The sequence below is a fragment of the Gymnoscopelus microlampas genome, assembly GCF_963454915.1.
Source record: "Gymnoscopelus microlampas genome assembly, chromosome: 11".
In the NCBI taxonomy this organism is placed as follows: Eukaryota; Metazoa; Chordata; class Actinopteri; order Myctophiformes; family Myctophidae; genus Gymnoscopelus; species Gymnoscopelus microlampas.
This window is the reverse complement of record NC_139948.1, coordinates 43,798,164-43,813,617: the sequence shown is the minus strand read 5'-3', so window position 1 is coordinate 43,813,617 and position 15,454 is coordinate 43,798,164. Positions and strand designations below refer to the sequence as shown.

The following is a 15,454-nucleotide window of genomic DNA, read 5'->3' as shown; positions in this document are numbered from 1 at the left end:
TATCGTTAATCAAATAATAACACATAACATGAAATAGGCCTTTTGAGCACTCACATTAAAAGAAAAGGTGGGGGCAATATATAGGCTAGTATAAATATACATTTCTGTGCTCACATTAGGGAGTGCACAATTAACTATGCATATGCTATCATAGCAGCAGTTATTAGAATAATACCACAATAGTTTTAATAAAAATGCAACTCCTCTTTCATGTATGATAACTTCAGATGTCCCAACGCTGTACAGTTTCCCCATCTGATTTTAACCAGTTCTGAATATTTGAATGACCTACTGTACATGCTACGCTGCCAAAAGCAATGAAGCAGGTAGGTAGGCTGCTGGCAGGTCAAGTGCATATTTGGTACATTTATTCACTTGTTAATTTATTTAAACATTTTAATACAAATTTTACAAAGGATTTTCTTTTATTTCATGATTTCGTATATCCTGTATAAGCTATAATATCAAGCCAAGGGTCACCCTCACAATAGGTGAGGCTGGACAGCCGAAACATTTGTCATTTAAAGGGTCTACACCATGAATTTTAACTTTTTCTTCTTTTTTGTGGGTGTTTGGTCTCCCCTACCTCTCTTCTATCCCCAAAAATACCCCAGTTTGAACACTCACGGTGCGTTTTAACAGCGGGCAACTCTGGGCGACGTCGCCCAAAAATATAATGAAAGTCTATGAGAGCCGGCGATCGGGCGAAGTGGGCGGGGGGGCGATGAAAGATGTATTTTCTTTATCTTTTTGGGCGATATCGCCCGGCATCGCCCGGAGTTGCCCGCTGTTAAAACGCAGGGTGAGGCTTTTCTTAAAACAGGCCAAACTGATTTGTTCCCTGACGTGACGTGACGTCAGGGTACAATACCTCCCGTTTTTCAGTTAAAAAAAAACAAAAAAAACTTGTTTTATTTTTGTTTTTCTTATTATTTTCTCTTTTTTTTTTTACTTTTTCCACAGAACCAGGAGATAACATGCATACAAACTGGCTCAATAGCGCCCCGTGCCAAACAGGATAATGTGGTATTGCAGGTGAAAGTGCTTTATAAGCCAGAGAGAAGTTAGTTGGAATGACTATCTGAGGCTTGATTTAGGCTCAAACCTTTTGAAAAACGTTTGAGGGGCATAAACAATATGATATTAAATATAATTATTATTTTTTAAATGCATGGTGTAGTCCCTTTAAGGCATAATGGAGAAACAAAATAAAAATCAACTGCTTATTCTGATTGTGACCGTTTGCTTTGATTGTTTTTATATTATTATAATTATTGATATGTTTTATGAGGACAATGTCGCATCAGAAGAGTCAGAGCATGGTGGTAACAAAAAAAAGTTTACTAGTACAGTATGTAGGCTATACACCACCATTACACTATTAATATCACACACCCCATACTTAGAGGCATACTTACTGCTAAATTTAGGCATTTAGCAGACACTCTTAATCCAGAGGGATTTACACTAAGCAAGGACAACACAAGATAATACATCAAATGCATAAAAATAGTAATCTATAGGATCATACTGTAGGTAAACTAAGGGCGGTTTCACACTATGGTCCCGGGAGCGCACCCTGGACCACTTGGCTGATGTTGTGGTAGTGTGAACGTTGCGTATCGTTCCCCGAAACGGATCACCGTACCGTACCCGAAACCACCTCCCGAGGTAGTCTTGGATCCGGATCATGCGTGCTCGGGTACGGAACGATGCAATGTGAATCCATCCGTACCAACAGGAGGAAGTGGACTGCTAATCATATATCATTTATATATTTTTATAATGACACATTATTTTAGCTGGGTTATACCTTCTCATAGTTCTACTTGAATGTTGACAAGAAGTAATAATCCCGCTAGTGTTTGATTAGCGCGAGCCGTGAAAAAACATAAACAAAAAACACATCTGTAGCGAACGCTGCCACTAGGATAAATATGCCAAGGATTCGTCGGTGACGTCACTGCTAAAATACCAAGGATGCATTAGTGACATCGTTATCATATTGATAATAACAGAGACGCGAGAGACACCGTTACATTTTGAGGTTTCAAAGACCAACGCACACACTGCTTTGGTTGTGTATTGTTGTTCTGTTGTTATTATAACTCAAGACAACGTCAGGAACACAGTCAAACTTTATATTATTCACTCTACACTGACTCTTCTTCTGTGAATGACATTCTGTATCTACCAAAGCCCCATAGTCAACAGCGCCCCCATGAGGCACATATTTACCATTACTGTTAAATTAATGGTCTCGGGTGCGCAAGAATCTTGGCCAGTGTGAATGCTGGCCAGCCATGCGTACAGGAACGCTTCGCTTCAAACGGACCCAGTGTGAAGCCGCCCTAAGAACCTATCATCAGTCTAACAGCAGAATATCCAGTAGTTTGATGCTATTTCATCTTTACTAGATAAAGTTAAGACATAATGGAGGAAAAGAAAAAACTCATTTAATTAACTGTGACTCTCAAAGGGTATTTATATACCGCCGACATTAAGGTGGAATGTTTTCATGCATGTCAATCAATGCATGAGTCGACATGATTCTGTCAACACACCTTATGTCAATATGACAACTTGGATTGTCTCCCTTGCATGAGATCAGGGGTGCAATGCTCACTGGAAGGCCTTGCACGGCGTGCAGGAACCTATTTGACCAGGAGCACGCGCAGGCACACGCATAGATTTGAAACTACTTTAAATTCACACTTCAACAAAGTTTACAAAGGCTCCCGACTCACACCAGGTACATTAACATAGGAATGAGCCTAGATGCATATCAATTGTGCATTGTGGACCTATAGTGTAGGTGTTAAGCGACGTGCGCGTCACGTCATTAAAATACAGTGCAAGCACATCCCAAATGAGCATAGCAACACTGCATGACATACACTTTAGTGATGATTGATTCTGCCAGCGCTTAAAAAACTATAAATGACTTTGAAACGGATTATGCAAACTGTGACAATTACACAGTCATTGCTCACATGTGTGTTCTGGAAACACAACACCCCTGTTGATCTGTACTTTTCAAATATGGATTTTAAAAACTATCACTGTTATCTATATATACAATTTGAATCCTGCGCCATGTCGGTTGTCCGTATGCGACGCCAGTGTGACGGTGTGACGTAATCTGACATCACGATGACAACGCCAGTGTGACGTAATCTCACGACAGCATGACATCACATGACATCACATCCTACCTATAAATTCTAGGATGCCGTCAGATCGCACCAGTTCGACGGCTTCCATAGTGATAAATAGTAATAATCTATACAAGGAACTCTCTCCACCACAAGAACTCTCTCCACCACAATGACGACAACTTCACCAAAGCCACAACGGCTGGAGATACAACGCCAGACATGGCGCACTGCAAAGTGAACAACGCGTCACGCTAGACGTTCGGGCCGCGTAGCGGCCCGAACTTCTAGTCTTATACAATCATTGCATACAGACATTTGCATTATACACTACATCACATGTGCCACACACTCATCAAACATTTGTAATATTCTCTTAGGATTCTTACCTTGTGATATACACGTCCAGTCTGCAGAGGAGACGTTGGAAATGAAGACAATGTTGCTTCACCTTCATCGGTCCTGAGTGTATGATTTGAAGGAGGGTGTTGTCACACATCCTTATACTTCACTTTCAAAGTCTTCCAAACGTCTGTGTGACGTCAAACTGCTCTAAACTGAATCAAAGTGTCAGGTTGCATCTGTCACCTTAAGACTAATCTCTCAAGACAGATCCTGAAAGAATATGATTATTATTATGATTATATACTTTTTTTTTACTCTTCCCCCGAATGGGTCTGGTTCACCCTAGTAACTGCTCCTGGGTGCTGTATTAATAGCACCCATTGCTCCTAATAGTTAGGATTATAGGTTATGGGTAAATGCAGAGAACAAGTTTAACATATGTGGTAATGTACAGTAATAAATATCTCAACAACAACACCCTATATACACTCTCAAGACATATTCAGCTAAAAGAAAAAAACAACTTTTTTTTTACCGAACGGGTTCCCAGATTGGTCCCCCTATAACTCCTAGATATGTGGCTTATTGGTGACAGTGCACCTTGACAAATATGACAACTTTGCATTGTCAACACAATAACCACACAAACAGAAGCACAAGGCATGGAACGGGGTGGAAAAAAGCACAGTTGATTGGTACTGAATGGAGGATGTCACGCACGCACGCACGCACGCACGCACACACACACACACACACACACACACACACACACACACACACACACACACACAGCGGCTTCTTTGGTCTAAGGAAACACGATTTGATGATGCTCTTTTCATTCTCTTTTTGCGCTTTTTGCACTCTTTCTTTAAATCTTTTTACGTTTTCTTTATTCTATTGTTATTACTTATGCTGCTGCATTGTCTGAAGGAAGCCAAACCAAAATAAGTTTTACTCTTATGTACCTGTACACAAGATGTAACAATAAAGTACATCCTTGAACACACACACAGCTGTTTGGGTGTCTCCACATACACTTTAACATTTAATGTTTTCAACAGGGCCACGCAATTGATATTTCTATGAAGTGCAATATTTAATATTCTTTAAAAATAAAACAAGTGTTATTCTCTTGCTGTGACCGCGACTGTCTGAGTCAGTCTTGAGCAGATCCACATGGGCACACATTCAACTTGAGGACGCACACACGTTGTGATTGCTCTTATTGCCTATAACGGTCTGATGCTATGGTGCCTAATTGTAGTTGTGTTTTTAAACCTGCATTTATATGAAATAATTCACCATTTAGTTATTGATGATTGGCTGATTTTGCCTTGCGGCGGTATTACTATAGTATTACTTGTGAGGACATCAACATTTTAAGACAGTGATCTACAAGCCCAGCAGATCTACAAGCCCACAACGGGTACGCACTGTGATACGTTGTGAGCTTGTAGATCAGCTATTTTATCAGACACCCACACAACTAAGTATTGGAAATCATTTTGGAACCAAATAGTGTAGAAAAATATATAATTTTAAAGTGTGTAATCTGGATTACAGTAACAGGGGTGTGACAACGGGGGTTACAGGCAGATTACATTCTCCCCTTCCCCTCATCAATTTTACAAACAAGTTATAAATTATTATACCACCAAACAACCGCCCACAAGAGGGCACACTCCGTACAGGCTGCAATGGATTTGTGGAGATGGCCAGGAAGCACAGCGCGCATCTCTCTCTACTAGACTATTACTGTCAACAAATCTCTGTGATTCTAATTTTACTATAATTAGCAGAAGGGAGGGTGTCAATTCCTTATTGTGTCAACCGTGTTTATATAAGATGATAGTCTATTTAAAGAAGACAATGTGTGCATCGCGCAATGCAATACTCCAATTTACACACTCAGTTTTATTCATCGATTACGCAGGAAATAATGAACTGATTACAAAAACATAAAATTCTCTCTAATCAGTAACATGTAGGGGCAATCAAAGTCCAGAGCTTAAGCCAAACATCGGGTGTGTGTGCTCCATGTAAAATCCCCACAGTGCGGCTCCAGAGTGGTTGCCAGAATTTGCGAGAAATAAGCAACCAGATCTATAAAAACAAGCCCAAAAGAAGCGACTAATAGGCCACATGAGCACTTCAAACCTATATATGTCGTCCAATAAACAATGTGCATATTTATATATGTTGGCTATTTGAAAATAGACGATCTACAAGCTCACAACCGTTCTACAAGCAACTTCAGAAAAACAAGCCCAAAGTGGCTTATAATAATCAGACCAGGCAATTCTTCAGACAGGGAGATAGGAGAGCGTATATTGGATTGGGGAGGAGTTTTTTTTTTTTTTTTGAAAAGGTCAAATAAAATGAGGATTTTTATTTAAAGAGTAGCCTACAGTATAAATATAATGTTCTAGAGCTGAGTTCTTTGTAGACTATATAAATGAGTCTTAACTGTCTAGTCAATGTTATAAACTCATGCCGTGTCTATCTAAATGAGTCGGCCGGGAATGTCAAAATGCTGTGTTAAGAGATTTTAGTTGCCACTGCTAAACTTTGACCACACATGGATGGAGTTTAGATCCCAAAGGGACGGTTGTTACTTACAATTGGCTAGTTGTTGGTTGTCAAACAATCAAAATGGTACTGTCGGTCACAATGCATTTTGTTATGATGTGTTATTGGTTGACACAATGACACTACAGTAATGTAACTGTTCACCGTTCAGAGAGGTCAAATTTTGAACAATGAAATGACCTTAACCATATTTCTGTTATCCTTATCTTAATTTCATAGGCTCAACATTCTTATATATCAATGGTAAAACTTGTTTTATCTAATTAAATAGTTCTGCTTAAAAGTAATCCAAAAGTAACTGAAAGTAACTAGTAGTTACTTTTTAAATTGAGGTACTCGGATTACATTACTGACTACAATGTTTAGCAAGTAATTTGTAACTTATTGGGGCCGCTCATTAAAAATAAAAAAAAATAAAAAACTAACGTTATTTGTATTGTTGACCCATTTCTACCATATAGAGCAGGTTTCGCTCAATTTCGACCCCTCTGTCACATGGTACTAATGTTTGTGTCCAGAATCACTGCGCCGCGGCAGCCTACTCACGCACAAAATATATGACACAAAAAATAGTACCATGTGACAGAGGGGTCGAAATTGAACGAAACCTGCTCTATATGGTAGAAATAGGTCAACAATACAAATGACGCTAGTTTTTTTAATTTATTTATTTTTAATGAGCGGCCCCCACCAAATCTGCTAATCTACCGGAACTACATTCATATTTATCAGAAACGGACCATAACTCTGACCACGGGACTCGGGCAATCAATAAATACCTTTGCAACCACTACATTAATGGTAAGTATTTCCTACAGAAAATACTCAAAAAATCTGAACTAACCCTTTAATTATCACATAGATTGGAAATAGGGGAAAACAATGAACCATACTCTGTACAAACTAAGCTAACAAAAGCTCATGAAATGAACACATCTCAGATAAGTTTTGTAGCTAATCTGCACAAAACATGAACCGTAAAACTTAAAGCAACAATTTATTGAAGGGGAGTGAACTTAACATGCTTGCTGCCTGTCTCAAATCAAGTTGTTTGCAGCTGGAAGGATAACGAGGTGGGAGCAGGGCAGCCATGGCAGCTTGTGATGGACATTTTCATTAATATTTCATTTATGCCACGGACATGCAAAATAATCATCTTACTAAAAACACAGTGGCTTAGCCCTAAATGTATATTAATGGACTCCTAATGTGTCATAGGGTCTATTCTAATGTGCTGCACATTTTAAAACAATAGTACGTCTGCATTAACTACTGAGCCACTTAACGACCAAACAATTGAATCCTAATTATTTTGTATAATAATTATTGAGTCTCATCAGTACAGACAGTGCTTCAACCTCAAAAGGGCCACTTAGCTGCAAAGGTGAGTGGGTGCGTATAATACATCATATGGCTAATATAGAGATGGCTGGCTTTTCAAAAGACAGTGTTACTTGAGGATAGAAGGAGATCAGGTTCTGCCAGCTAAACCATTTGATTTGGCAAGGTATGGTAGCTCGTGGATTCCATTAAGGTGATCAGGTATTCTCTGTTGATGAGAAAGTCCAAGGCATGCACACTTAACAATGGAAAGAGACACACCCTACAAGCCACACTTGATTTGTTTTGGATTTATTAGACATAATAATTACATGTTAAATGCTTCTCACGGAAACATCAAGGATAAAATGCCAATGGAACACTGGAACAAAGAAACTTGAGAGACAAAAAAAGATATGTACATGATGAGTGATTAATGAAGGGCATGCCAAGATTTTAATTGAATGCAGTGTCACAATAGTTTAATGTTATGGCACCTAACTTTGATCAGAGGTGAGATAACTTTTAGGTTGGAGGAGGTCCTAGGCTGTGGATGGAGGGTTACCATCAGGGGTCATCAACATGTCCGTACAGCCAGCTTTGGGAATGTCCTGCGCACTGTGATTGGCCAGTAGTCACTTTGAGTGGCAGTTGGGGCAAACGCAGTCAGTGGGGCAAACGCAGTTCCCACCAAAAATATTTACGATTCTGTCCCTATCGGTACATAACTCGGACGGCGCTTAGTCGACTAGCAGACCATCGCTGGTCGTTGCGGGCACTCACGCCTGGAGGCGCTCGGGCGCAACTCCTCAGCCTCAAGGTCTGCTGAGTCGGCGCGCCTCCGTCATGGTCCAAAACTATACTTTATCGGCGAAAAAAATAAGTCTGCGGATGACTGAAAAAGTTCATCCCAAGCAGGAGTCGAACCCATACTACCGGTCGAAATGGATTGGTAGTCTAATGATTAGCGAGGTGCGCCAGGGCTGGGAAACATACGCCTACCAAGGGGGGGAAGGAGGAAAAAAATGGAAGGGGAGAGGGGGAAGCAGGGGGAAAGAGAAAAAAGAGGAGAAAGAGAGAAAGAAAAAGAAAGCAAACGTGGAAAAGATGAAAAATGCAACAGGCCCGTCTTTTTGTGCTTCTCCCCAGTGATTCATCCATGTACTTTATGAGTATACACCATAGATTCATGAAAATTGGGAGTTTGTCAATTTTAGGTATGCTTGGTGAGAATCCAAAGGTCGGGGCTGGTCGTGGGTTCGATCCCCACCTACGCCATGAAAATAAACCCTGCAATGAATTTAAAAAAAAAATGTCCTTATTGTTTTAAACATCTAAATGGACCAAGAAATGGCTTTTCTCACCATCACCTAACCTATTTTTACTATTGTATGATCACATGTACAATATGTAGGCCTACATTGGCAAACTTTAACAGATGCTTGTTAAGCATGACTCTTCAGAGACTGTACTTCATTCATAGACTTATTGTAGATTATTCACTGGTGATAGATGTACACACTACAGTATATATAAATGTATATATTCACTGTACATTTTATGTTTTATCGTTAAACTGTACATAATTATTTTCACTGCAAATGCACATCAGTCTATCTATTCTAACTAATGCTGCTGCCATTATGATAAATCTACACACTTTTTACTACTTATTTTTATTTCATCTTACTCTGTAGGAGATGTAATAAATAAACATCTTGCATATTATGACACCTGAACTTATCTCCCCTCCAATGGGATCAAACAAGATGTATCTCAAGTCTCAGAACACTGTTTCAGAGGATGATTTACAGCAAATAACTCATTGACTAATGTAGGCCTACTAGTGGAGCAGGGAAATAGAAGAATGCCTGGTATGTTACACATTGAAGTAATCTGGATCCTTGAGGTAAAAGTATAACATTCACTAAATAAAGAAAAGGTATTCAACTGCATGAAAAGTACATATACTTTTAATCTATAAATGTACATAATACAACATTGTGATATGGGTGGAAACCTTGCATGTCCAAAATAGTTTCTTTTTTTACTAAGCCCATTTAAAAATATCTAAAATCGTGAAAATAGCCGATCTACAAGCTGACAACACGTTGGCGCGTTGTGGGCTTGTAGATCTGCTAAAATAGTGAAAATAGCCGATCTACAAGCTGACAGCACGTCGACGTGGTATCGGCTTGTAGATCTGCTATTTTCACTCCAACAAAAGTTTACAAAAAAGTTCTGTAGGTGGCAGAGGGCTCACACTTGCACAATAATAACAGTCGTTGGCGGCAGGTGGGGTGGCAGCAACTTCATCCTTTGACCTTTTTCTTGTCTTAGCTTGCCCTACTGTACTCTGTGGCAGGTGGTAGACATGCTGAATACCAGGCGGTTGAGGAGGAAGAGTGGGGCGGACATAGCTGCTAGAAGGGGCCCATCACTGAGGGTCCCACCAAAACAACGTTTCTCAAACTGGAAAATAATGTCAGAATGAGCAAAAAAAGGCTATAGGCTACAAACAACACAATATCGAATCATCTCCTTTATCATGGTAAAATGTAAAGATGACATGGTATATAGTCACTGTTTCAAGTCTGAAGTAGCTTCAGGGGCAGATAGAGTGCTGCTGGTAGCTTCAGGGGGGACAGATGAGTGCTGCTGGTAGCTTCAGGGGTATTTGAGTGCTGCTGGTAGCTCCAGGGGGGACAGATTGAGTGCTGCTGGTAGCTTCAGGGGCAGATTGAGTGCTGCTGGTAGCTTCAGGGGCAGATAGAGTGCTGCTGGTAGCTCCAGGGGGGGGGGGGGGGCAGATTGAGTGCTGCTGGTAGCTTCAGGGGGGGGGGTGGGGCAGATTGAGTGCTGCTGGTAGCTTCAGGGGCAGATTGAGTGCTGTCGGTAGCTTCAGAGGTAGATTGAGTGCTGCTGGTAGCTCCAGGGGGGGGCAGATTGAGTGCTGCTGGTAGCTTCAGGGGCAGATTGAGTGCTGCTGGTAGCTCCAGGGAGGACAGATTGAGTGCTGCTGGTAGCTTCAGGGGCAGATTGAGTGCTGCTGGTAGCTCCAGGGAGGACAGATTGAGTGCTGCTGGTAGCTTCAGGGGCAGATAGAGTGCTGCTGGTAGCTCCAGGGGGGGGGGGGGGGCAGATTGAGTGCTGCTGGTAGCTTCAGGGGGGGGGGTGGGGCAGATTGAGTGCTGCTGGTAGCTTCAGGGGCAGATTGAGTGCTGTCGGTAGCTTCAGAGGTAGATTGAGTGCTGCTGGTAGCTCCAGGGGGGGGCAGATTGAGTGCTGCTGGTAGCTTCAGGGGCAGATTGAGTGCTGCTGGTAGCTCCAGGGAGGACAGATTGAGTGCTGCTGGTAGCTTCAGGGGCAGATTGAGTGCTGCTGGTAGCTCCAGGGAGGACAGATTGAGTGCTGCTGGTAGCTTCAGGGGCAGATTGAGTGCTGCGGGAAGCCTAAGGAAAATGCATTGGTTAAAAAGGAAATTCAGCACTGTAACGAATTGGACTGTAGAATTTACAGTTAATAGCTGGCAGCACAGTTGCCAATAAAGTACTGTAATAGCTACTGTAGTTACTGTAAAAAAGAACTACAGTAAATCTAAGTAAAAAAGAACTACAGTAAATCAGAGTATAAGTGTTTTGCAGTTTGTTACTGTAAAAAAGAATTACAGTAAATTACAGTATACATTTTTACAGTTCGTTGCTGTAATTTAAATTACAACAAGTTATTGTAAAATCCATTTACAGCTACTTACTGTCAACTTTTGCTGCCAGTAATAGCTGTAAATACTTAATACAATTTATTATTGTAGATCTGTTTTACAGTTATTTCATTGTTAAATGCAAATTCGTGTTCAATCCAATTAATCAGTGCATTAAATTCTCTTCAACGGTTAGATAAAAGCCAGAGTCATATCTGCAATAAAACATTTATTAAAAATGTTTACATTAAGATTGTTTACCTGTAAAACCATCAATATTACAAGTGCAAACTTCTTTTTTTTCTCTGTCAGGGGTCAGTAATGATTCTCTTAATTGCATGCTTCTTTAGAAGGCCCGTAGGACATACCCATTTAACCATACAGACATACACGTACCATACACATGCAGACATGGATTATGACACTGTCTCACACATCATGTGACATTTCTGTCTGCATTACAATAATCACATATCCAGAGGCCATACTGGTACGCCTAACACCCCCCACCACGCGCACAGACACACACGCATATGGGGGCCCTGATCCAGAAAAGGTTGAGAACCACTGAGATTTTAAACATGAACATCCCCAGCCAATCAAGTCAGCGGCAGGCAAGCCAGATCCAGACACAGTATTGACAGTGCTGTTAGCCACTGTCAATGCTGTGTACTGGCACCCACAATCTAGCTCACCCACCGCTAGCCCGACCAGCTGAAAAGGTTGAGAACCACTGAAAAATCTGAACCGTACATGAACAGCAAAATGTCACATGTCAGATACACTGTGCAAAGATAAAAGTGCAAACTTTTGCAAACTTTGTGCAAACATCCAACAGGAGAAATGGACGTGGAACCAAAAACATGGAGGTAGTCTTGAGGCATCAAACAAAAACAAAGGCAAATGGCAAAAACCTCTGTTGAGGAGATGGCATATGTCAAAATCCATTCAGGCAGGAGGTCTTAACCAGCAGGTATCCATGGAACACAAGGTTGGAAATCAGCAACATCTGTTAGGGCACAAAAAAGAACACTATAAGTATTGAATGCTGATTATGAGGTGCAGGTGGGAAACAAGCAGAGAAGCTCAGGTATCTACAGGGCTGAGAATTGGGGACAGTTGTGGGAATGGGTGGGGCAGGTGATGAGGAAAGGTGTGGACAGTTAGATGGCAGGTCTGGGGAGGTAATTGGCCTTGGGAGTAGTGACATCCAGAAACTGCCCTGTGATCCTTTCTTCTTACATTAGTTGACTTTCCCTTTTCTGAACAACACCTAGTAGGTATTGCTTTTGCACAACTACTTACACAGGATATGACAGCCAAAGAAGTCAATAAGTGCACACCATATTCACTTACTAAAGATGTATTTGAAGAAACATGTTTCGGTTAACTATGAAGGTCAGCTAATCGAAACCTTTCTTAAAGAAATAAATACAAATAAAGTGTAACTGAAGACAGTGTTCTAGACCACTTTTCTTCTGAACAACTCCTAAAATCAGAGCATGAGATAGAGATCTAAAAAACTAAATTATAAAACTGTACTGCTTTATTGTGTGTAAAATATGACCTAAGATGGCAAAGCAACATATTAAGAATTTCATTCATATAGTGGGCAAGAGAATGGTCCAAATTCTTTGCACATGACTTACACTCAAAGCCAATTGAAGTCCCATCAGTCGCTTCAGGAGGGAGGCGACGGGAGGACAGACCGAATTGTTCCTCTTCTCTCTCACCTTCCCACTTTTTTGGCCGAGCAGCTTGGTTGTTTTGGTGCCAGTGGTTGGGTTGATCCCAATGAAACATCTACAATCACAAATCACATACTCTTTATGTAAAAGGTGCACTCACAGCTGCTCTACAAGAGAGCACATCTTTTGAGTTACACATGATGGTTCTACTTCAAGCAGAAAGGTACCTTTGTATGAACTCCAGAGTGTAGCAGGCGTGCCTCTGGTACATAGAGCTGCCATTCCAGCCAGGAAGTTGGTTTGTGGAGCCACAACGACCTGCCCCTCAATGCTCAGCATCCACTGATTGGCTGTGATAACATCACCTAAACATAATTAGACATATGGTTTGCATGTTAACAGTGTTTGTCTGTTGCTTTCCACATACTAAAACATGTCCTCCATTAGTATTAGTATCTGCAATGCTTTAAAACAGATTAGAAACTGTATACACTACCTAGGACAATTAGACACGGAGAGTCTGGAAGGTTCATTGTCCTTTCGACATCTGCTGCTGTTGCCAACACCTAAAAGACAGAAAACATATATGTAGTCAGGGTAACAGCTTCAACTTGGGCATAACACAAGTTTACAGGTGTACAAGAGTGAAATTATCTTTTGTACAAGCTACCCACACATTAATTGTATTAATAAGAAAAAAATGCCAAACAACAAAACAGAATTCAAGTATTAAATGAAACTAAAAGATATACCAAAATTAAATACAAAATAAAGACATCGTCAGACTCATGTGCAAGTAAAGACAACACGTGGCAGCAGATATAAAAGTGGGTGAGAATGGAGTGCATCTACAGTATAGTCACATAAAATGACAGTGCTGCTGCGAGGGCACGGTAGCTCCTGGGCTCGATTCCCGCCGGGGACGCTGTGGGCGTGTCTTCTCCTCCGCGTCATCAGCGCCCATACCCTAGGTGGGATTGGCGAAAGGGCCTACTCTGTGTGGAGTTTGCATGTTCTCCCCGTGTCTCTCAGGGTAGTTAATACCCTCACAAAAACATGCACTAATGCTGGTGGCTATAACGCCTCCCCCATGACAGCCGGGGCGCCTGATGGAGGGGAAAGGAACTGGTTGGAATAACGTGTTCCTTCCACACGCTACGTCCAGGGAAACTCCCCCCTATCAGGTGACAACAAGGTCAGTTGGCTCTCATGCATTGAAGGAGGCATGAGCTCGGCCCTGGCCTCCCTAGGCTGGTGAGGAGAGTCTAGTGCCCAGGATCACTTAGAAAATTGGCACCGGGTGGAAAATAAGGGTTACAAAATTGTGGGATAAAAATTAAAGTAAAAACAAAACATGACAGTGCTGTGCCAGTATAAAATGACACAGCATCTAAAGGCTGGTTTATACTTAGTTGCACATCAGTGTCATGCACCAAAAATAGCAGATCTACACGCTCAGAATGCATCACAATGCACACGTTCTGAGCTTATAGATCAGCTATTTTCAGCGTTCAATACTGACATGCAAGTATAATTGAGACGTAAGCAGGGGCTCAGCACCTGTTCAGCAGCCTGACAACCTTGCTGTGGAAACTGTCCCTGAGGGTCAGTTCATTCAGCATTTAATGCTGCGATATCGCCTGCCTGACTGTAGCAGAGTGGGCTGATTGTAAAATACACAATATAAATGTCAAAAGCTTTAAACTATGATAATTTCATACTCACATCTGCCTGCAAAATGAGTCCATCTAGGTCTTCCTTGAAGTGTGCCATCAGCAGTAGGATCACACATGGTGATGGGTCACAGTTTTCTTCATGGTCGTACTTCACCAGGATGCGCTTGACCTCATCAGCATTAGACTTCTGCTGGAAAAACCGAAGGATCAGCTTCTCTTTTTCGTGCATAGCCTGCTCCATTTTATCCAGGATTCCACTGTCTGTGAGTAATTGGAAATGGCTGTACAGCAACTTTGGTGTGAACAGATATGGCCACTCATTCTTCAGCTCAGAAATCGAAGGAGATGGGCTGGCATTGATGTTTTTTCTTTGTAGGTAGTAGGTTTCTTGCATTAACTGAGTCAAATGTCCTCTCTCTGCCCCATTTGGCTCCTTGGTGCTGTACATGTCTTTCATTTCCCTCTGCTTCTCTTTGAGACTCTCTTCAGTTTCATCAGGTGGACAGTCAGGCTGCCATCTCACACAGCCATATTGGTCAGCTGGTCCTTTTGCCATGTCTGCAAGTGAATTTGAGCTCTTCCTTTTCAAGTCTCACCTATACAGAGATCATAAGCAGTCTCACAGGAGGAGTGTTACAGACCAACACATTGGCACAACACTGATTTGTCAGATTGAATTTTGTCAGATCACATTTACAATCTTAAGAATTTCCTTAATCATTTGAAAGGCCATATATTAGAGGGCAGGAAAATAACATATCCTTTTTCCCTGCAGAGAAAGCATGTGATAAATATTTGATCTATTGTCCGGCAAAATGTTAAGTGTCAGATACACTGCCAGTATCTTGTGTTTTTTTCGGCCTGATCCTAGCAGATTGGCGACCTCAAAAGCATCTTGATAAAGGATCAAGGCAAACGATGATGTTTCACTTTTAAATAAGACATTGTCAGTAGTATTCTGTCCATCCCATACATCCATGA

At 41.3% G+C, this 15,454-nt stretch overlaps 2 protein-coding genes and 1 long non-coding RNA gene across 6 annotated transcripts in view; all 3 read right to left on the bottom strand.

The window, feature by feature from the left end:
- Positions 1-3,621, bottom strand: part of LOC311055341 (protein NLRC3-like) — a 47,920-nt gene extending 44,299 nt beyond the window's left edge. Inside the window, exon 1 of one of the 3 annotated variants that reach the window (XM_084071490.1) lies at positions 3,545-3,621. The gene's annotated coding sequence lies outside the window, so the exon portion shown is untranslated. The remainder of the gene's footprint in view (positions 1-3,544) is intronic. The other 2 variants (XM_084071491.1, XM_084071492.1) reach the window with 2 other exon arrangements.
- A 7,032-nt stretch (positions 3,622-10,653) lies between these two features.
- On the bottom strand, positions 10,654-13,155 carry LOC311055625. 2 transcript variants are annotated; one of them, XR_014601809.1, is made up of 4 exons: positions 13,025-13,155; positions 12,759-12,912; positions 12,024-12,118; positions 10,654-10,861 (listed from the first exon to the last, which is right to left on the bottom strand). It is a non-coding gene; the product is annotated as an uncharacterized lncRNA (long non-coding RNA). The 2 variants fall into 2 exon arrangements; XR_014601810.1 differs by lacking the exon at positions 10,654-10,861 and having other exon boundaries at positions 11,956-12,118.
- Positions 13,156-13,273: 118 nt separating this feature from the next.
- LOC311054778 (uncharacterized protein) lies at positions 13,274-15,057 on the bottom strand (the record flags this gene model as incomplete). The annotated part of the gene is made up of 2 exons (XM_084070782.1): positions 14,523-15,057; positions 13,274-13,363 (listed from the first exon to the last, which is right to left on the bottom strand). Exons 1-2 carry the CDS (start codon positions 15,027-15,029, stop codon positions 13,274-13,276), a joined length of 597 nt encoding a protein of 198 aa, XP_083926908.1. The 5' UTR covers positions 15,030-15,057.
- Between the last annotated feature and the right edge of the window lie 397 nt (positions 15,058-15,454).